This window comes from Chelon labrosus, assembly GCF_963514085.1.
Source record: "Chelon labrosus genome assembly, chromosome: 10".
NCBI classification, from domain to species: Eukaryota; Metazoa; Chordata; class Actinopteri; order Mugiliformes; family Mugilidae; genus Chelon; species Chelon labrosus.
Genome location: NC_140360.1, coordinates 471,959 through 494,285, shown reverse-complemented (window position 1 = coordinate 494,285; position 22,327 = coordinate 471,959). Strand labels below are relative to the sequence as shown.

The 22,327-nt window shown below is 42.6% G+C and overlaps 1 protein-coding gene across 2 annotated transcripts; it reads right to left on the bottom strand.

The window, feature by feature from the left end:
• Positions 1 to 6,098: 6,098 nt before the first annotated feature.
• On the bottom strand, positions 6,099 to 22,271 carry cdk16 (cyclin dependent kinase 16). Of its 2 annotated transcripts, XM_084554132.1 has the most exons (17): positions 22,107 to 22,271; positions 20,689 to 20,883; positions 18,947 to 19,096; positions 18,471 to 18,589; positions 14,630 to 14,758; positions 14,476 to 14,532; positions 14,025 to 14,139; positions 13,822 to 13,916; positions 13,003 to 13,065; positions 12,725 to 12,848; positions 11,862 to 11,982; positions 11,661 to 11,758; positions 11,367 to 11,472; positions 10,722 to 10,764; positions 10,553 to 10,643; positions 10,391 to 10,465; positions 6,099 to 10,265 (listed from the first exon to the last, which is right to left on the bottom strand). In XM_084554132.1, the coding sequence occupies exons 2-17, from the start codon at positions 20,810 to 20,812 to the stop codon at positions 10,228 to 10,230; spliced, it is 1,548 nt and encodes a 515-aa protein (XP_084410258.1). In that variant the 5' UTR covers positions 20,813 to 20,883; positions 22,107 to 22,271; the 3' UTR covers positions 6,099 to 10,227. The 2 variants fall into 2 exon arrangements, with proteins under 2 accessions (XP_084410258.1, XP_084410257.1); XM_084554131.1 differs by lacking the exon at positions 22,107 to 22,271 and having other exon boundaries at positions 20,689 to 21,388.
• Positions 22,272 to 22,327: the final 56 nt, after the last annotated feature.

The window sequence follows — 22,327 nt, the reverse complement described above, 5'->3', positions numbered from 1 at the left end:
TCTGAGAAGTCAAAACCTGCCGTCTTTAGATGATCAGAATAATCTATGAAATGTTCTTTATAGAAAGAATCATGTTCTCCGTGAAGCTGCATGAAAATACATTTGGAGAAGAAATATATTTATCCTAGACATCTTTTATTTAATTATTTATTTATCTATTTCACATGTTTAATGTAGTGCAAAACGTTGAAAATAAAGAATTCCAAAAAAAGGCGGTCTGTGTTTGGTTCATGGATGTTTTTAATTTATCATTTTGTCTCAAACATTATGATTGCTGGTGTCTTCTTTGTTATTCTGGTAACTTAAAGATGTATTGTTTATTAAAGGTTGGGATATAAAACGTGTTTTTGATTTTCCTCTAAGAATCCTTATTAACATCCCACACATTATTATTTGCTTCTACTCTACTACCTGGGTCTTCTGCAGGACACTCGACCTGATCTCAGGCTCAGTGTATCACTTTTAGAATATCACAGCATCTCAAATGTGGTTCCACTGCCCATGGATTCAGAAAAGAAATGTCCTGTATGTGACTGAGAAGACGTTGGCTGAAAATGTGTCATACATTTTATTTTAGGTTTATAAACAATCAAACAGAAGCAGGTGGAGAATACCAGGAATAATTATTTGTTATAATCTCCTGCATTATAACAGACGGAGTCAGGGCTGCAGGATGTTGATGAGGAATTAAACATTGAGAGTTTCACTTTGAGACCACACCCTCTACCCCAACCTTCCTCTTTCTTTTTGTCTTCCTCCTCCTCTCAGACTGTTACTAGATGTTGGTTTGCGATTTGCACGCAGCAGCAGTTTCTCACCTCCCTCCCTGTTGTCCATGCCTGACGATGATTCTCTCGGCCTGAGGAGTCTGGCTCCATCTAGGTTGTAGCTCTGGAGAAGGAAGATCTGCTCCCTCCTCCTGCTCTGATTCTGAACAAGCAAGGCCTCCCATTGGTTGGTCTGCAAGTTCCTGCATTAACACAAGAGGTCAGAGGTCAGATCACGATAAATTCAATCATAATGTTCATCCAGCTGAGACTGGACCAGATATAAGGTTCCATTTGTTCTGAGAGGAGGCGGTTAAAGGTTTGCAGGATACCTTAAATATGAAGCAAAATAAAACCAAAGCTGTTCACCTCCAAGTGTTCAGCTCTAAATGTCTGGTGGACAGTTTAGGTTTTTATCACCTGAAGGTCACATGACTAGAGTCCTGTATCTGTTAGTCAGTATCTGTTTTACTGGGCCTTCTGAGGGTGCCTGTTGTTAGTGGGGGGGTCTTTGAGGGGAGGGGCCTCTGTGGATCATCCCACAGATACTTAATCAGTTTGGGATCTAGTGAATTTGGAGGCCAGGTCAACACCTTGTGCTGTTCTTCATGTTGTTGTTTTTTAGTTGTTCCTAAAGTGTTTTTGTGTGTGTGTCAGGTTCAACCAGCCTAAGACATACAAAGTCTTATACACAAAGTTAATGCCTGGTTCAATTAACCTGAAACATTCAAAACACCACAAAGAAGAGAAAGACAAGAGGGTTAGATTTCTTACTCGCGAGGAGAACGGACAGAGACACGCTGTTACAATCTCATGCCGTTCTGAAGCGTGTTCAACCGTCTCCTCTCTTTTTATTTCATTAGGGAGGTTTCTAGTTACAAAGGGTTGCAGCACTACAGGAAAGGGGGGACACACAGCTGCAACCTCTCAATCTATAAGTCTCATCTGCACACGTAGCCCTCTCTTTGATCGCACGTCCTGTTTTCAACCGTTCCTACGTAAGTTGAGGTCCAACTCCTTTTCCTTCGCACCTGGTCCTCCGACGATCCATCTTGCTCCTGTATACCTGAGGAGACAACTCTTTGCACAAACAATCCGTTCCCACAAACACTAAAATAGATCAATGATAATACTTTTAAGTAATAGAGTAAATATGGGCTAACTGATATACTTTTATTCCAACAGTGTGTGTGTCTGTGTCAGGCTGCATCCTGCTGGGGATGGCTGCTGTCATCAAGGAGTGTCATTGCTATGGGGTGGGGGTGCCTGGTCTGGTCTAGGTGGGTGCTACATGTCTAAGGGTGTATTCACACCAGGAAGGTCCGTTAGTTCACTTGCTTTGGTCCGGACCAATTTTTTTTTTCTTTTTTTTTTTTTTAGTGCGGTTCGCTTTCACACTGTGATTAATTGCAACCGGACCAGAATTTATAAACAAAAACACATGTGCTAAGGTCGTTCAGCCATTGGCTGGTAAACGTATAGGCGGGGTAAAGAAGGAAGCCAAATGTCCCACGTAAATAGGCTACAATGGAGACTTTGCGTACTGTAGGTCTACTTGTTATTATGCTAGCAATATGGTTTATAAACTGAGCGCTGGAATCCCCTCTCTCTCATTTGTTTACTAAAAATCTTATATACTTCTGCATTTTTATGTGTTTTCTCCAGCATTTGAGATATCTGGACATCTGCCCAGATATCTAGGAGGCAGCGTGTCTCCTCGGAGCTCGGTTAAGCCACGGCTCATCTCTACCTAACCTACCTGCGTTTGTTTGCTTCACGTGTCTCTCTCTGTTGTGTGTGTCACTGGGCTATCCTACATTTCCCATAACTAGTGCAGTGCCCGTCGGAAGTATGTATTCCTATAGTGGGAGCTGAAGAAGATTTTTCAGTTGTGACCATTGTCGTGACCCATGTCTCCTCCCCACAAAGACACCTGCCCAGTTTCAAATCAGCGTGCCACAGACAGACAGACAGACACAAACTCACCAAATAAGTTAAAAGAAATTCTTGATTTATAGATAGATGATCAAATCACTCATGTTTTGTCTGTAAACTGTAAAATAACGTTGAGTCTCCGTTGCCATGGTTACCATCTAGCGTTTGAGCCAGCGCAATAATTTAGAACTGTCATCAGGCAACTGGAAATATTAGAGCGGAGAAAATCTATTTTACCGATATATTTTACATTTCTTATCCAAACAACGTCAAACTTAGCAGTGCACATCTTCGTGCCCGTAGTGAGACACCTGCCCAGTTTCAAATCAATCGGGCCAACGGTTCGCGACATATGCGTGCCACAGACAGACAGACACACAGACGCTTCTTGATAGATGCGCGAAAACTACGGGAGCTCGTCAAATCCAAAAAGGTAGATTTTTGCAACTTGGGTCGGATCGAGGTCGGGCTGCTTTCACACCATAAAGGAACCGCACCAGGGTTCGGTAGGAACCGCTCCGAGACCACCTCCTCAGCTGGGTCTCGGTCCGCTTGTTTGGTCCGCACCAGAGTTCGAGTGATTGTATTCACACCGGTCAAAAAGGTCCGAACCAAGCAAGGAAACGAACTTGAGTTCGTTTTAATCGAACTAAACAAGGCAGGTGTGAATACACCCTAAGTAACATCCACACCAATGAATGCCAGGTCCAGAAGTTTCCCAGCAGAACACTGAACTGTCACAAGATGGTTGATGTCTGTGGTCATAATGTTGTGGCTGATATTAATAAAGAGATCAGTAGTGGGACAGTTCTTCTGAAGCCAGGTTTTTGTGACGAACACTGTCTTACTTACAGAAGACTGAACCATAGAGATTTCAGTCCTCCTCATAGAGCAGTTAGCTCTCGTTACCCCTGGTCCAGAGAGAAGGTTTCACTTTGACACACGGTCATTTACAATTCTGCAACTTTAGAAAAGTGTCTTCTCACCTCCACAGAGACCTGGTCTGGTTCCATTTAGTCTTTCAAAACATGTAGAAGCCACAAAAGCTACGTGATACATCCATGAATCCAACCACACAGTTTTTCCTGCCACCGTCTCCTTCAGGCTGCTCTGGGGGTTTCAGGCCGGGTTTTTGTAAAGCGTCTTGAGACGATTTGTATTGTTATTGACGCTATATAAATAAAATTGAATTGAATTGAATTGAACCCAGCATGGCCTGGATGTAAACTCCTCCTCCAATCAGTGGCCGACACTCAGGAAGCTGGAGGACAAATAGATGACAACATCACCACCTGCAGGCAGGGAGGAGAAAGACACCCCAGTCTCTTTATTCTGGATCTGATGCAGCTAAAACATGATCTGAATCAGATGATTGTCAGGAGGTCGTTTAGGTTTTTGTTTTGTTTTTTTAGCAAGAATATATAAACATAAAGGAAACACAGACATAGAAACAAAAAAGATAGAATAAATCATAACTTAGACGTAGACAGACTTTAATCATCCACAAGAGAAATTTCTCAGTCACATGAGCTCAGTTGCACATAAAAAACAAAAACCTCTTGTCCTGTTAAGGGTCATGGGGGTCTGGAGCCTATCCCAGCTGTCATTGGTCTAGAGGGGGGTCCAACCTGGACAGGTCTCCGGTCTATCCCAGCTGTCATTGGTCTAGAGGGGGGGTCCACCCTGGACAAGTCTCCGGTCTATCCCAGCTGTCATTGGTCTAGAGGGGGGGTCCACCCTGGACAGGTCTCCAGTCTATCCCAGCTGTCATTGGTCTAGAGGGGGGGTCCACCCTGGACAGGTCTCCAGTCTATCACAGGGCTAACACAGAGAGACACTCACACCTACGGCCAATTTAGAATCACCAATGAACCTAACCAGCATGTCTTTGGACGGTGGGAGGAAGCTGGAGAACCTGGAGAGAACCCACGCAGACACAGGGAGAACATGCAGACTACACACAGAAAGGAACCAGTCGGAACATGGATTAGAACCCAGAACCTTCTGTCTGGGAGGCATCAGTGATGACCACCACACCCCAAATGTACAAGAAATTGAGATAGAAGTAAATATATATTATTAGAATGAAATCCCAGATACAAGATGATCTTTTTTAAATTAAGAGGTTAGAAACTGTTGTCCGTCTGAATCAGTCACTGGTTTTTACTGCCACCTACTGGACAGTCACTATAATATCACTATATTATCACATCTGTGAAGGATGTCATGTATTATGTTCATGTGGTAAACTTTTTCATTCCTCTAAAGGTAAATTCTTCTGACTCAAGATAAAAACAGATATTAGCTTCATTAGGTACACTAGTGAACACAGTCTTGCTCTAAATTTAGTCTCCATGAAGGTTCATCTTGTTAAATCAGTCCAGTTTAACAACAGCACAAGCGCCATCCTTCACAATGATCATCCAGGTGAAGATATTTAGAGCAGCCCTTCTCTGGCCTCAGTAGCAGTTTGGATGGACCTCAGCTTCAGGACCTCCTTCTTTGTCGGCTGAAGCTGCACTGGTACGACCACAGCACAGGTTGAATGTTTCAAGAATAATTTAAAAATGTTTTATTTTTAAATCTATTTTTATTGGTTTAAATTAGGAAAATCTAACGTAAACTAACCCCAGATAACAGCTGAACCCTAACCCTCCATGAACGTGCCAGACTTGGTTCTGAGTCAATACCACCTCCCATTCACTTTAAATGGTGCACATGTTTTGCCTCTAGAATTGAAGCTTGGAGTGACTCATATTCCGTCTGACATATTTCGGGATCCATGAACTCACCAGCCTTTGTCCCGAGTCGATACCGTACCGTTCAAAAGTTACACATCCCTTGGTTCTTAATCAGGGATGGTGCAATACCAAGGAGAGCCACTAGGGTCGCCAAGCTTGGTGAACAGGTCCAGGAGGTAGGAAGCATAGACTGTATATAAATATGGACTTCCTCTCATTGTTTTTTTTTTTTTTTACTACTGGCTGCAGGTACAAGGACAAATTTCACTGTGCATTGTACTATGTATATCTGTGCATGTGACAAATAAAAACCTATCTATCTCATGCTATTTTCCCGGGCTTATGACCTATACTGCAGCCAGACACCAGGGGGAGCTCTACTTAATTTGGATTCACTTTATAAGAGCTGTTCGTCCGTCCATCTTTATATATACCGTCTATGGTTGGAACTCGCAAGTACACCAAGTATGAAAACTGTAGCACTTAGCATTTGAGAGTCAGAAGACGTTTTTTAATTCGACTTCAGCACCTCTCTGATGTGTAATATTTTCTAATTTTCAGCATATTTCTGTTCTGACTGGGTTCTTCTTTGTCTACTTTCAGATAAATTCAGATAAGAACGTCAGCTACTAGAGACCATGACACAACCAGCAACCCTGGTAATAAATAAAGACTTTTATTGTATATTTATACGTTGTAAATATATCCAGAATACATGTAGTAAACATCGTTTTACACAAGAACAGGCAAGACTTTCTTTTTCATACTGGGAACCACATTCAAGTATTCAGATCTGTTCTAGATATATCATCATCATCATCATCATCATCAGATATGTCGCACGTGCTTTCTTGGCAAATTAGGAAGATTATTCAAATGAACAGCATAGGAGTTACCTGGAAGAATCCCATCATGCATTGCAGTATATTGCAGATAACTTTGGTTTGACCAAAAATGAAGCATGGAAGGTTTAAAAAAAGAAAAGAAAATAAAAGCAGAGAAAACATTTACAGCAACGTTGAAGAAAAACCAGAGCAGCTAATAAAACACCTCAACATGACAGAGTCTGTGTTTTTACTCTGCGTCAGCGCTGAAAGATTCAGATCATCTGCTCATATTCAGATTAGATCAACTCACGATTCACCTCACAATATTAATAATCAGATGAACAGGTGACTCTGTGATGAACGAGTGATTCCTGTCAGAGCTGCCTTTTATTCTGAAGATCGTCTGAAACCAGCTTCTCTTCTCCTTTCTCCATTTGTTCATCCTCCTCACCGTCTTACCTCGTCTCAGCCTTTAAACCTGAGATTAAAGATGATGATCAGCAACATCCAATAGTTTACTGTTGGATTTTATGATCCCTGTATCTACGGAGCTGCTTAAAAGAACTTTATACATGATTCAAAACATCCTGAAAGTAGATGAAGAAGAACCCAACAAACACATGGAACTGAAATTCACTCATTCATTCATCTTCTGTAACCGCTTATTCCTGTTAAGGGTCGCGGGATGGAACAGAAATATGAGACTAAAATGAGCCAATATTACATATCAGAGAGATGAACCAACACTGCATCATCCCAGCATCAGAACCTCATCCCTCCATCAAACATGGGGGTGCTAATGTCCTGGTTTGGGCCTGTTCTGCTGCATCTGGACCAGGACGGCTTGTCCTCATTGATGGACCAATGAATTGTGAATTCTACCAGTGAACTCTAAAAGAAAATGTCAGGACATCTGTCCATGAGCTGAATGTGAAGAGAAACTGGGTCATGCAGCAAGACAACGAGAACCAAGAACACAAGTGGTTCTACAAAAGAACGGTTAAAGAAGAACAAGATGAATGTTTAGGAACGGCCAAGTCAAAGTCCTGACCTTAATCCAATAGAAATGTTGTGGAAGGACCTGAAGCAAGCAGTTGATGTGAGGAAACCCACCAACATCTCAGAACTGAAGTGGTTCTGTTCTGAGGAATGGGCTAAAATTCCTCCAAGCTGCTGTAGACCACTGATCAGCAGTTACCAGAAACATTTAGTTACAAGGAGGTCACAGCAGATACTGGACACAAGGAGGACATGATATGTAATATTGGCTCACTTTAGTCTAATGGTTCTGTCTCATGTGTTCATTGGTTCTTTGTCTACTTCCAGATCTTTCAGGCTGCTCTGTCTAGATTCAACATGACAGAAGATCCCAGCTGTGTCTCTGGTTTTCATCGTCACAGGTTCAGACTAGTTCATGTTCTCACAGGATTCATTTCCAGCTCTGAGGACGAAGGAGGAGAGAGGAGACGTGGTGACGTGGCTCCTCAGCTTCAGACCTGATTATCTACAACAATCAGCTGTGTTCACATCAACAGTTTGTAGTTTCATTCATTCATTCATTCATTCATTCATTCATTCAGCGTCGCCTCATTCATAGAAACAAACAGGAAATAAAAACTAAACATAAACTCACCTCCTCAGTGTTTCAGCGTTTTATCGTCATCACTTTTACGTTTCATTGTTTATTTCAGGAAAACTAATTAGAGTTAACGTGTTAATTATTGAAATGATTTATTTTTCATCTGATCAGATAAAACAGAACGTGGTGGAGGTGCTGCTCACATTAAACATCTCTACAGCAGATTTCCTCCGAGGCAAAAAAACTCTGACCACTTATTATCATTATCATTATTATTATTGTCTTATGAATAGTTCTCTATTGCTCTGCATCCGGCACAACTACAAAATAAATATTCACATCAGCAACAAAAATATTCTGAAACATACAAAAAAATAAAAACGGATCACTACGTAAGAGACGACTTTGTTTCAACACAAATAAAAACTTCACCTGAAATAAAGTCTGATTTTCCTTCAGTGCAGATTTAAAACTTCCCTTCAAACTAACTCCGTTTAAACGAGCCAATCGGGGCCCTGCGTCGTCCTCTGATGTCATGGTGTGATGTCATTGAGGCTCTGGTGACATCACATGGTCCAACAGTCTCAGTGACACAAAGTAAAGCAATAAATAAACTAAAGCTCTAGTCACTACACATTATTAGTCTGACCTGTTCCAGTAGTACTGCAGATAGGAACAGTATTACAGTATTAATATATATATATATATATGTATATATATATATATATATATATATACACACATATATATACACACACACATAAACATGCAGTACAACAGAAAAGCTTCTGAATCAACAGCTTCTTAGTTTTGTGCAGACTTGGATCAAACACGTCGTCTCTCCTGAAAGACGCTAGCGAATCAGATGAACAGAATACTGACCAATCAGATCACTGATCCACAGGCAGGTGGAAAGGTGCTCTCACACAGACGGCACTGAAACAGGAAGTTAGTCACAGAGCAGAGAGGACGGCGTCCGTCTAATTATTTAACCTGACGTATAGTTACTGGTTCTGAAGGAGATTTACTCTAAAATGATGTTATCACTGTCTCCAGTCAGTCCTTCTTTCTTCATAATAATCCTGATCACAGCGTCCTAAAGTCTGTCCTTGTCTTAGAACCAACAACCTTCAGGCTGCTAAAGGATACTAACCACAGCTAAAGGATGCTAACCACAGCTAAAGGATGCTAACCACAGCTAAAGGATGCTAACCACAGCTAAAGGATACTAACCACAGCTAAAGGATGCTAACACCCACTTAGAGCAGAACGTTACTGGAACATCAACCTCACATGCTAGCTGTTAGCATTAGCATCCCCATTAGCATCTGCTCTTGACTCCCAGACTCTGACTCCAATCAACCTTCAGAATAAACTCAAATATTCAGCGTCTCAGCTCCAGCCTCAATATCAGTAAATGTGCAACCACTTCTTCTTCTTCTGTGGTTTCTGGCAGCTTTGAGTTACTGGTCGTATTACTGAAGTATTAACAACAAGCGTCTGGTCACTGGTCAATGAATTTCCTCACTTTTGTAACTACTGTCAGGTTTTCTTACACGTCAAGGTATCTTATAGTTTCTGTCTCCAGCTGGTCGGCCTCAGCCAGATGTTTCCCTCCATCAGGCTGGTTCTGATCCAGGTTTCTATTAAACCTTCTCTGTGAACATGAACCAGATCAAAGTTAAACCCGACACATCGACTCCTTCCTGAATCAGAGCCACATGAGCGACGTGTGAAAGCACCTGAAAACTCAACCCTGTAGACAAATATCATCTCTGTCTTCCTGTTGTCACGGCTCCTTCAGGTTGCCATGTCGGCAGCTGTTTCCAGGCGTTTCCATGGCGACGGAGATGCATCCCTAGTTTTCCGTGATCCTGGCAGGAGAACTCCATGTTGGTGTGTGTAATCCGTGCAGTGAAAATGGAAGACGAAACCTCCCAGAGAAGTGCTAACGTTAGCCGAGGCCACGCTTTGAATCCGTCCGTTGCCGCTGGCAACACGCCGGCCACGCCCTCTGATTGGTCAGGTGGCCTCAGGTGGCTGCTGTGATTCGTTATTGCATCTGTAAAAAGTAAAAAGCAGCAACTCATCCCCAAACGAAACAACATGGCCGCCGCTTCCTGTCCTTTCAGTTTGTTTGTCCGTCCTGCAGCAGACTCCGCCTCTCTGTGATGTCAGAAGAGAAGACTCCACCCCTCTAATGTAACAAGAGTCGACTCCGTCTCCATGTGATGTAATACGAGAAGACTCCGCCCCCTATAGGATGTAAACAGAGCAGACTCCGCCTCTCTCTGAAGAAGAGGACAGTCCGCCTCTCTCTGTGATGTAATACAAGTAGACCCCGCCCCTTTTGGATGTAACTTTGCCTTCTTGTGATGTCAGAAGAGCAGGCTCCGCCTCCTGGCCGGGCTGGTAGCTAGAAAGAAAACATAAGAGTAGCATGTTAGCATGTTAGCACTAAAACAACGTATTATGTCACTGGTCCAATGTGTGTGTGTGTGTGTGTGTGTGTGTGTGTGTGTGTGTGTGTGTGTGTGTTACCTGTATCAGGTGTTGCTGTCGGCCTCATGGCTTCTTTCTCCAGCTGAATCTCAGGTAAACTGAAGATGGACGTGGCTGAAACAAGCAGACATGACGGCTGTCACACTGCATCGTTACATCAGACCATGAAAACGTTAAAAACACATCTAAACGTAAACTCACTGTCAGGAAGCGTCTTGACTCGTCTTCCAAGGTTACTGAAGTAACCGTGGGTCATGGACTCGTCTGCTGAGATCCTCTTCTTCCCTTCAAACTAAAGTTCACATAAAGTTTAAACATCAAACTTCTTCTACTTTATGAGACAGACAGACGCTGTGTGACGTTCACTGACCTGCAGGAACTTTGACAACAGCTCCACTCCTTCACTGCTGAGCCTGAACAACACAAACATCAACACTAGAGTATTAATGAACAGGTATTTGAACATCCCGGTCCTGGAGTTTGCATGTAACTCTTATTTAGTGTAACGATCATGAACAAATATCATTTAGTGATAATTATTCATTTGGTCAAAAACTTTCTTATAGCTCCTCCCTCTCAAACAGAGTGTGAATTTTCAAGGAAGACTGTGTCTTCACTGGACAAGTCTCACATGTCCCAGGACTGGGTGGACCAAAGGTCAAGTTCCTAGCTTCATTATTTAGTTTTTAAGGAGCTATTCGTTAAAGATTCCCTAAGTTTTTGCAAGTTTTAGAGCCTTTTATAAGAGCCCCCTGAGATACCATCATGTGTTTTATGAGACGTTTTATAGTTGAAAATAAAATAAAAGTACTTAAATTCACCATGTACAGCTGTACTTCAGTATATTTTCATGAGAAGTATTTTTAGTTAGTGATGGTGGTACTAATTCTAACGTTAGTGTTCTAGGGTTGAGGGAGGACTCTCTCATTGTTTCCTGTTTCCTCATGTTTGACCTTTGTACACCTGCTTTTAACTTGAGTCTCTCTATTAATGGAGCAGGCTCAGGTGGTCGTACCTGGGGGTGTGGTTACTCAGCCTCTCTGCTCTGTACTGAGGGTAGTTAAACGCCACAAACTCCTCATTAGAACTGATCCCAGGCCAGCTCTGCTCAGTGGGAGTACCTGCACACAGAACATACACCACACCGTTCACAGACACAACACAAGATGATTGGTTCTCAGTGAGGAGGAAACACAAGCTGATTGGTTCTCAGTGAGGAGGAAACACAAGATGATTGGTTCTCAGTGAGGAGGAAACACAAGCTGATTGGTTCTCAGTGAGGAAGAAACACAAGCTGATTGGTTCTCACCCAGCAACTTGAAGATGAAGTGAAGCTCCTCCTCGACTGTGGAACCAGGAAACAGAGGTCGACCTGTCGCCATCTCATAGAAGATGCAACCAACACCCCTAGAACCCGGGGAGGGGGGGGGGAGAGACGGTGGAACCAACAGTGAACATCTTGTAATATTAAAGCAGAATTAAAGGACACTAACTGTACTACAGCACTGACCACATGTCGATGTGGGTGGAGTAGTCGGTGCTGCCCAGCAGGATGTCGGGCGGTCGGTACCACAGCGTCACCACCTCGTTAGAGTACGTCTTGGTTGGGATCGACTTGGCTCGAGCCAAACCTGAAACACACAACGCCTCAGAGACGTCACTACAACGGCAGCTTTTAAAAACTCAGCTATACTTTCATTCAAACAACTCACAGCTTGTGTTTTCTTTTTTAATTATAATTCAGAAAGAACACAAGGCACCAGCTCATACCCTGGCTCCAGAAAACCTGTGGAAACTCCACAGAGAAAGACCTCAGCCGACCAGCAGCTTAGAACCAACAACCTTCCTGCTGTGATGCTAACCACTGCTAAAGGCTGCTAGCTCCCACTTAGAGCAGAACGTTACTGGAACATCTACCTGCTTTAGTTTTAGAGGACGATATGAGCAGAAACACACTGATGGAGAGCAGCAGTGACATGCTAGCTGTTAGCATCTCCATTAGCATCTGCTCCGGAGTTCTTGTCTCAAACACAACGTTGACTCCCAGGCTCTGAGCACCAACCCACAATCAGACTAATCTCTGGATAGTTACTCAGCTACAGAGGAGAGAGGTTTCAATTTTAAGAAGCATTCAGCTTTTTCTTTTTGGCTTTCATCAGTTTTGATCTATCAGGAACATCTGTGGGTGGAGTCCACCTGAAGGTCACATGACTAGAGTCAACGATGCAATAAAAAATAACTCTGTCTTCAGTCATTCATTCTCCATCACATCAGTGTGCGGGCACAGGAGAGGTAAAGTTAGCTAGTCTAGCATAGCCAGACAACGAGCACAACGAGACACAGAGATCACGTTAGAAGACGCTATGGACTCACCAAAATCTGCCAGTTTGAGTTCTCCTCGCTCGTTGATCAGCAGGTTTTGGGGTTTCAGGTCCCGATGGAGAACCTTCCTCCGGTGACAGTACGATAAACCACGCAGCAACTGGAAAAGGAAGAGCTGAGGACAGGAAGAACAGTCCAGTCACAAAGAGCAGAATGAAAAGCTACAGAAAGCATTCCCACAATCAGCAACATTCTGGTTGGTCACAGTAAATATATCTGAACACCAGGATGGAGGAGGTGTGGATAATCGAGTAAAAAGGTTTTCTCACTTTGACGTTATGAACGTTGATGACGTTCCCACAGTCGTCCAGATACTGTTTCAGATCCTTGTCCTGAAACACACGTCAACGTTACATTAGTAGAGTCATAGAGGACGAGATGTACAAAACAAAACTACTGTGATTATTATTATTATCAGAGATTATTCTCAACTACTACCACCTCACCACACATCCACAATAAACTAGTCACTGACTAACAGAGGACAGAACACAGAACACATGGATGGGTTCTAGTTCTTCTTCTTCTTCTGATTCTTCTTGGTTTATGGCAGACCTAATCTTGCTCAACGTCTTCTTTCGCTTAATTGTCTTCTTTTATTGTGGAGCTTTTTCCATTTTTTCCTGCCAGTTCTTCTTCCTTTTCTGGTTCTTCTTTGTTTCAGTCTTCGTCCACTGGTTCTTTTTCTTCTTCTCTTATTGCTTTTTCTGGTTCTTCTTCTTCTGGCTCTCCTTCTTCTAGTTCTTTTTCTTTTCAATCTTCATCTACTGGTTCTTTTCCTTCCTCTTTTAGTTCTTTGATTCTCCAGGTTCTTCTTGTTCTGGTTCTTCTTGTTCTGGCTCTCCTTCTTCTTCTGGTTCTTTTTCTTTTCAGTCTTCTTCTTCTGGTTCTTTTTCTTTTTCTTTTGGTTCTTCTTGTATTGATTCTCCAGGTTCTTCTTCTTCTAGTTCTTTTTCAGTCTTCATCTACTGGTTCTTTTTCTTCCTCTTCTTTTCTTCTTCTAGCTAACTGCCAGTAAAACAGACCTGAAACTAATTACTACAAATGACCAGACCTGCCTGAAGCTGGTCCTTTTAAAACTCTCTTACCAGATACTCAAACACCAGCGTTAGCGACTTCTGTGTGTGGATGATGTCATGAAGCGTGACGATGTTGGCGTGTTTCAGATCCTTCAACAGAGAAACTGAGGGAGAAAACACAGACATTAACATGCTGCAGTCAGTACTTCTAATAGTACATTTAGTCCTAGTATGACTTGTGTTGGTTCAGGTTGATTAAAGTACTGCAGTACCTTCTCTGATTGCTGTACACGGAGCTCCTTCTTCATGTTCCAGACGAATTTCTTTCAGAGCCACGAGGTTGTCAGTCAGTTTACTGCGACCCTTATACACTGTAGCATATGTCCCCTAAAGACAGGTGAGAGACAGACAGGTAAAGAAAGGGACACGGTTTCATCCAAACTCAGCTAAGTGACGCTTGGTATCAACAGAAAGAGAAGCTTCTCTAGTTTCCAATGACACCTAGCATGGTAGAGTGGAGCAGAGAGGATTGTGGGTAATGTTGCATTTCATTTTGAGTGTCTTTCATATCATAGTCTTATTTTTTTAACAAAAATATTCAAATTAGTAACAGACAAACACTTTTCAATAAAATACACCTGGGTGGTTGTTCATATGTTTGTTTTTTTTAGAAACATTAGCAAAACCAATTAAAGGATGAGATATAATCAGGTGTGACCTCACCTCTCCCAGTTTGTCCAGTTTGATGTATGTCTCTAGTTTCCCAAAACCAATCTCTGACTGCACACGTAAAAACACACAGAGAGCAAAGGGTCAATAGTCAGAAAGCATCACAGCGTCCAACAGAATCAGACAGAGTAGAAGCAGAAGGACGTACCAGAGACACTCTACGCAGCCGCCTGCTGATTGGCTGTTCAAATAAAGCCGGGCCAATCACATTAAACTTCTCCAGGTAATCTTCTGGAAGACGGATGTCGGCAGGTAACGAGAGGCGTTTATTGATGTCCTTAAAGACAAAAGACACAGGACAGTTTGTTGTAGGTCAAATCTAGTTTGGTGGGTAAGAATAGATGAAAACAACAGATGACTGTTTCAGGGTGTAAGCTATGACATGTTTTAGTTCTCAGCATTTCACTCCAAACTGGATGTTCAGTTTTATTTTGTGAGTAAAATCTAAAGTGCATTTCCTCTCCTGTGCCACTCAGACAGCTGCAGACAGCATGGCTTGTTCTGCAACGTTAAATTCTCACTAATGTCTTTCTAAATAACAGAGAAGCGTTCCTTGGGTCTATTGGTGGACGGCATGGTCAAACGTAGTTGTGGTTGTGGTTGCTGTTGCATTTGAATGCTTTTAAGGAGAGGCTACACTATTATAAGAGTGTAGGTGGTTAAAGTATAAAACAAACTCGTTGGTGGAAAAACAGGAACAAGATGGTGAAACTCTCCAGTTAATCCTAAATACATGATGTCAACCTGCAAACGAAGCCGGCGCCAGAGAAGAACTGATGCAGCAACGCCCTCCAATCTGATCCACTATGACGGGTTTGACACAAACTGAAGGAGAGACGTCCACAGTCTGACGGCGTCTCTTACTCTGGTTGACCCTCTGGAGTTGAAGGACGCGCCACTGCGTCCAGGTCACATTTAAGACGACGTAGCAGCAAGACACAGCGTCACTGAGTCTCTGTTTCAACTTGTGTAGAAAGTGCTGCTGATAGACAGATTATAAATAATCTACACCAGGCTATTTCCTGAGTGTTGTCGTCATGTTTGATGCAGGAAGAAACGATGACACCTACAACTATTCCTTTTGCTCTTGGTGGACAAAACGCATCACGTCAATCAGTCATAAACGTATTCAGCAATGGTTGCTGAGGAAGAGGGAAAAGTTGTGGGAGTGATGTCGTTTGAGATTTGAGACATTTAGACATTTAGACATCACTGGTTTATAAATAGTTGTATATTTAAATTAAATAGATGTAACTTTATTGTTTGTACATAAGCTTTTGAAATTTGCAGTTTAGATTCACATTCTCCGTTCTAAAATGGTTCGTTAAACATGTTTGTGGTTTTCACACTGAAAAATCAAACTTTTTCCTGCTCAGACTTTTAGTGTAGTTTCAGGTCCAATGTGTTAACACAGTTCATCAGAATGAAACAATAACTGTAAAGTCACACATGTGAGGTTGTGCTGAAAACAATGACACCAAAGAAGGAGAGGTGAAACCAAAAGTAGTCAGAAACAGCTGATTATACTCTACAGCCCAGTGTGTTATTGTGTGTTAACAGTGTGTTAACAGTGTGTTATTGTGTGTTAACAGTGTGTTAACAGTGTGTTATTGTGTGTTAACAGTGTGTTATTGTGTGTTAACAGTGTGTTAACAGTGTGTTATTGTGTGTTAACAGTGTGTTAACAGTGTGTTATTGTGTGTTAACAGTGTGTTATTGTGTGTTATTGTGTGTTAACAGTGTGTTATTGTGTGTTAACAGTGTGTTATTGTGTGTTACAGTGTGTTGTGTGTTAGTGTGTTGTGTGTTAGTGTGTTGTGTGTTAACAGTGTGTTATTGTGTGTTAACAGTGTGTTATTGTGTGTTAACAGTGTGTTACAGTGTGTTACAGTGTGTTGTGTGTTAGTGTGTTGTGTGTTAACAGTGTGTTATTGTGTGTTATTGTGTGTTAACAGTGTGTTATTGTGTGTTACTGTGTGTTACAGTGTGTTACAGTGTGTTGTGTGTTAGTGTGTTGTGTGTTAACAGTGTGTTATTGTGTGTTATTGTGTGTTAACAGTGTGTTATTGTGTGTTACTGTGTGTTAACAGTGTGTTATTGTGTGTTACTGTGTGTTAACAGTGTGTTATTGTGTGTTAACAGTGTGTTATTGTGTGTTATTGTGTGTTAACAGTGTGTTATTGTGTGTTAACAGTGTGTTATTGTGTGTTACAGTGTGTTGTGTGTTAGTGTGTTGTGTGTTAGTGTGTTGTGTGTTAACAGTGTGTTATTGTGTGTTATTGTGTGTTAACAGTGTGTTATTGTGTGTTAACAGTGTGTTATTGTGTGTTACAGTGTGTTGTGTGTTAGTGTGTTGTGTGTTAGTGTGTTGTGTGTTAACAGTGTGTTATTGTGTGTTATTGTGTGTTAACAGTGTGTTATTGTGTGTTAACAGTGTGTTACAGTGTGTTGTGTGTTAGTGTGTTGTGTGTTAACAGTGTGTTATTGTGTGTTATTGTGTGTTAACAGTGTGTTATTGTGTGTTAACAGTGTGTTAACAGTGTGTTATTGTGTGTTAACAGTGTGTTATTGTGTGTTAACAGTGTGTTAACAGTGTGTTATTGTGTGTTAACAGTGTGTTATTGTGTGTTAACAGTGTGTTAACAGTGTGTTATTGTGTGTTAACAGTGTGTTAACAGTGTGTTATTGTGTGTTAACAGTGTGTTATTGTGTGTTATTGTGTGTTAACAGTGTGTTATTGTGTGTTAACAGTGTGTTATTGTGTGTTACAGTGTGTTGTGTGTTAGTGTGTTGTGTGTTAGTGTGTTGTGTGTTAACAGTGTGTTATTGTGTGTTAACAGTGTGTTATTGTGTGTTAACAGTGTGTTACAGTGTGTTACAGTGTGTTGTGTGTTAGTGTGTTGTGTGTTAACAGTGTGTTATTGTGTGTTATTGTGTGTTAACAGTGTGTTATTGTGTGTTACTGTGTGTTACAGTGTGTTACAGTGTGTTGTGTGTTAGTGTGTTGTGTGTTAACAGTGTGTTATTGTGTGTTATTGTGTGTTAACAGTGTGTTATTGTGTGTTACTGTGTGTTAACAGTGTGTTATTGTGTGTTACTGTGTGTTAACAGTGTGTTATTGTGTGTTAACAGTGTGTTATTGTGTGTTATTGTGTGTTAACAGTGTGTTATTGTGTGTTAACAGTGTGTTATTGTGTGTTACAGTGTGTTGTGTGTTAGTGTGTTGTGTGTTAGTGTGTTGTGTGTTAACAGTGTGTTATTGTGTGTTATTGTGTGTTAACAGTGTGTTATTGTGTGTTAACAGTGTGTTATTGTGTGTTACAGTGTGTTGTGTGTTAGTGTGTTGTGTGTTAGTGTGTTGTGTGTTAACAGTGTGTTATTGTGTGTTATTGTGTGTTAACAGTGTGTTATTGTGTGTTAACAGTGTGTTACAGTGTGTTGTGTGTTAGTGTGTTGTGTGTTAACAGTGTGTTATTGTGTGTTATTGTGTGTTAACAGTGTGTTATTGTGTGTTAACAGTGTGTTATTGTGTGTTACTGTGTGTTAACAGTGTGTTATTGTGTGTTACTGTGTGTTAACAGTGTGTTAACAGTGTGTTATTGTGTGTTAACAGTGTGTTAACAGCGTGTTATTGTGTGTTAACAGTGTGTTATTGTGTGTTACAGTGTGTTGTGTGTTAGTGTGTTGTGTGTTAGTGTGTTGTGTGTTAGTGTGTTGTGTGTTAACAGTGTGTTATTGTGTGTTATTGTGTGTTAACAGTGTGTTAACAGTGTGTTACAGTGTGTTACGTGTTAACAGTGTGTTATTGTGTGTTATTGTGTGTTAACAGTGTGTTATTGTGTGTTACAGTGTGTTATTGTGTGTTACTGTGTGTTACAGTGTGTTATAGTGTGTTACTGTGTGTTAACAGTGTGTTATTCTGTGTTAACAGTGTGTTATTCTGTGTTATTGTGTGTTACTGTGTGTTATTGTGTTAATGGCGTTCATACCTCAGTGGAGATCTTCTTGTTCCTCATTCTGACTCGGACTGGACTCTGGACGTCGTCTGAAGAAGAAGCCGGGTCACTTTCTCCATCTGAACTCATCTTCACATCTTCATGGACGATCTCTGAACATACACAGTAGAACACACACATCATTTACACACAATGAACAGAGGAGTCCATCATATGTGTCCAACACGTGTCTCTCTGTATCTCAGGGTACTTATTTATTCATTTCATTCTGTCATTTAGGTTTTTCTCCAGTCAAACATTTCTGCAGAAAAATGCCTCAGAACATTTTCACAGCAGTCTAATATTTCTGCTCCGTGTGTTTGACTGGCTTCTCTTTGTCTACTGTGATTTGACAGGACTTGTGTGTCTGCTGATGTTTTGAGTCACTTTTATGAAGAGAACGTCTGATGACACTGAACAGATGTGGTCTGTAAAGTGGGTCAACGCTGTGAGGACCCTGCAGCTCGTACCCAGTCTGGTGGTGTGGTTCAGGTAGGAGCTCAGGCTGCGTCCCAGGCCTCGGGGCTTCCTCAGCGAGCTGCTGTACGACTGAAGCAAAGACTGAACAGAAGAGGACGAAGCTCGAACCTTCAAACCACCAGAGGAACGGAGAGACACCTCTGAGGGGGGTGGAGGGAGGAGGAGGGGGGGTGATGGTTGGTTGGTTGAGGAGATAAAAGGAGGAGAGAAGCAGAAAGATGAAGTTAAAGAAGAAAAATAAAAAACATGAAAATTAAGTAACTGATTCATTGATTGATTGACAGACAATCAATCAATGAATCACTGATCCAACCAACCACTCAGAGCACAGGGAGGAGGCAGGTGGGAGGAGTCTGTGTGTCAGGAATCGTACTACCAACCTCCAAGTTACAGGTCTTCTGTGAAATGCAGCAACAGATTTCACAGTTTTCATGTCTGAGACTGAGTCTGGATTCAGGTTTAGATCAAGACCCCAAACTAACCTACAGAGCTGGTAGCTGGTCACAACATACACAAGACGAGGGACGTCCCGGTCAGCGTCAGGCCTCAGCCAAGACTGACCGTTAGCAGTTACTTATTAAGGTCTGACATAAACCAGACCAACGCCCCTGGAGCATCAAAACATCTTCTAGGAAAAGAACAAGAAGAAGAACTAGAACCCAGGTTCTAACATGAAGGTAGTCCTCTGTTAGTCAGTAACTAGTGTAATGTGGATGTGTGGTGAGGTGGTAGTAGTTGATCATCTAAACAGAATCCATGGAGTCCACTCAGTCAAAGGCTGCACCCAAACAACAACAACAAACACTGAACGTTTAAAAGAAGAGAAAAGTTTCCTGGAGACAGCGTCAAGGAGAAACATCTTCCAGAGAGGGTTAGGGAGTTTATGGCAGCGTTGGATGACCAGAACATTTCTGGAGTAGAGAACACAAGGTACCAGCTACCCTCTCCACACTACATTAACTTTGACTGAAAGATTTATTGGACTGAATCCAGTCCACTCTAGGAGAAGACAAGGAAGACAAGGACAGACTTTAGGAAGCTACAGGAGACCAACTCTAGGAGAAGACAAGGAAGACAAGGACAGACTTTAGGAAGCTACAGGAGACCAGCTCTAGGAGAAGACAAGGAAGACAAGGACAGACTTTAGGAAGCTACAGGAGACCAACTCTAGGAGAAGACAAGGAAGACAAGGACAGACTTTAGGAAGCTACAGGAGACCACCTCTAGGAGAAGACAAGGAAGACAAGGACAGACTTTAGGAAGCTACAGGAGACCACCTCTAGGAGAAGACAAGGAAGACAAGGACAGACTTTAGGAAGCTACAGGAGACCAACTCTAGGAGAAGACAAGGAAGACAAGGACAGACTTTAGGAAGACACAGGAGACCAACTCTAGGAGAAGACAAGGAAGACAAGGACAGACTTTAGGAAGCTACAGGAGACCAACTCTAGGAGAAGACAAGGAAGACAAGGACAGACTTTAGGAAGCTACAGGAGACCAACTCTAGGACATTTAGGACTAGAGAGGGACTCAATGTTAAAAGATCGGTATGGGATCAGAGATCGGGACGTCCCAACTATAAGGCTGATGTGTTAATACAAGAACTAACAAACTGAAATATCTACAAATAAATCAAACAAATCAGTCGTGTCCTCCAGCACTAGATCAACAAGGGTCTCATACAGGTGTTTAGCAGCAGCAGGTGACCTCATCACACCTGGGGGAGCGTTACCTGAGTCGCTGTGTGATGTCACTTCCTGTGCGTTGGTGTCATTCAGCGTCCTGTCCCCTCCCCCGGACCCTCCCCTCCCCAGAGTGAGGGACAGCTGCCGTTTGATCTTCCTCATCCTCTCCATGAGTGGAGGGCGGGGGGGCAGAGGTGGGCGTGACGTGGAGGGGGGCGGGGCAGCCAGCCTGGAGACCTCACCTGGACAGGTAAACACAGCTAAATGTCCAGTCACAGTGTTGCTAAAGTTGAGCATCAGATTTGAATCTGACCCTGAATGAAAAGCGTGAAGTTCACAGAGCTGAACAGGTGTGTTGTTGTTTTATTTACCTCCTTTATTCTGTTCTAATGTTTAGCTTCTACATAATGTTCATTTCTGCTAACACGTGAGTAATAGGTGTTAGCAGAAATAGCTAACATGCTAACATGCTAACATCTACCTGACAGCTAACAGGCTAACACTGATAGGTTATCTACCTGACAGCTAACAGGCTAACACCTAGCTGACAGACAGGTTATCTACCTGACAGCTAACAGGCTAACACCTAGCTGACTGACAGGTTATCTACCTGACAGCTAACAGGCTAACACCTAGCTGACTGACAGGTTATCTACCTGACAGCTAACAGGCTAACACCTAGCTGACTGACAGGTTATCTACCTGACAGCTAACAGGCTAACACCTAGCTGACAGACAGGTTATCTACCTGACAGCTAACAGGCTAACACCTAGCTGACAGACAGGTTATCTACCTGAGAGCTAACAGGCTAACACCTAGCTGACTGACAGGTTATCTACCTGAGAGCTAACAGGCTAACGCCTAGCTGACTGACAGGTTATCTACCTGACAGCTAACAGGCTAACACCTAGCTGACAGGTTATCTACCTGACAGCTAACAGGCTAACACCTAGCTGACAGGTTATCTACCTGACAGCTAACAGGCTAACACCTAGCTGACAGGTTATCTACCTGACAGTTAACAGGCTAACACCTAGCTGACAGGTTATCTACCTGAGAGCTAACAGGCTAACACCTAGATGACAGGTTATCTACCTGAGAGCTAACAGGCTAACACCTAGCTGACTGACAGGTTATCTACCTGACAGCTAACAGGCTAACACCTAGCTGACTGACAGGTTATCTACCTGACAGCTAACAGGCTAACACCTAGCTGACAGGTTATCTACCTGAGAGCTAACAGGCTAACACCTAGCTGACTGACAGGTCTATTCTCAGCTGGTTCCCTGTTGTTCTGCTGGTTCTCCGTCATGTCTGCGGGTCCGTCTACGTCCTGTGCATCTCTGTATCGGTGTTCGGAGGACGGGACGTGTGTACTTACTGCAAACCGTCCTCCGTGTTATAAATAGCATCGGCTCAGTCGGTGTCCGGTAGAGCGGCTTCCCGGCGGTGACCGGTACTCACCAGGAGGGTCTGTCCCGGTCCGGCCCGTGTTATCTTCGGCTCGGTTCAGTCTGACGGATTCTCGGGTCTATCGGGCTCCCAGTAATCTGCAGCCATGTTGCTGCTGCGCTCGGCTCCGCTTCTCCGCTGCGTCCCAACAGAGACGGTCATTGCTCCGCCACAGAGTCCTCCTCCTCCTCCTCCTCCTCCTCCTCTGACTTCAGACTGTGCGCCGCCTACCG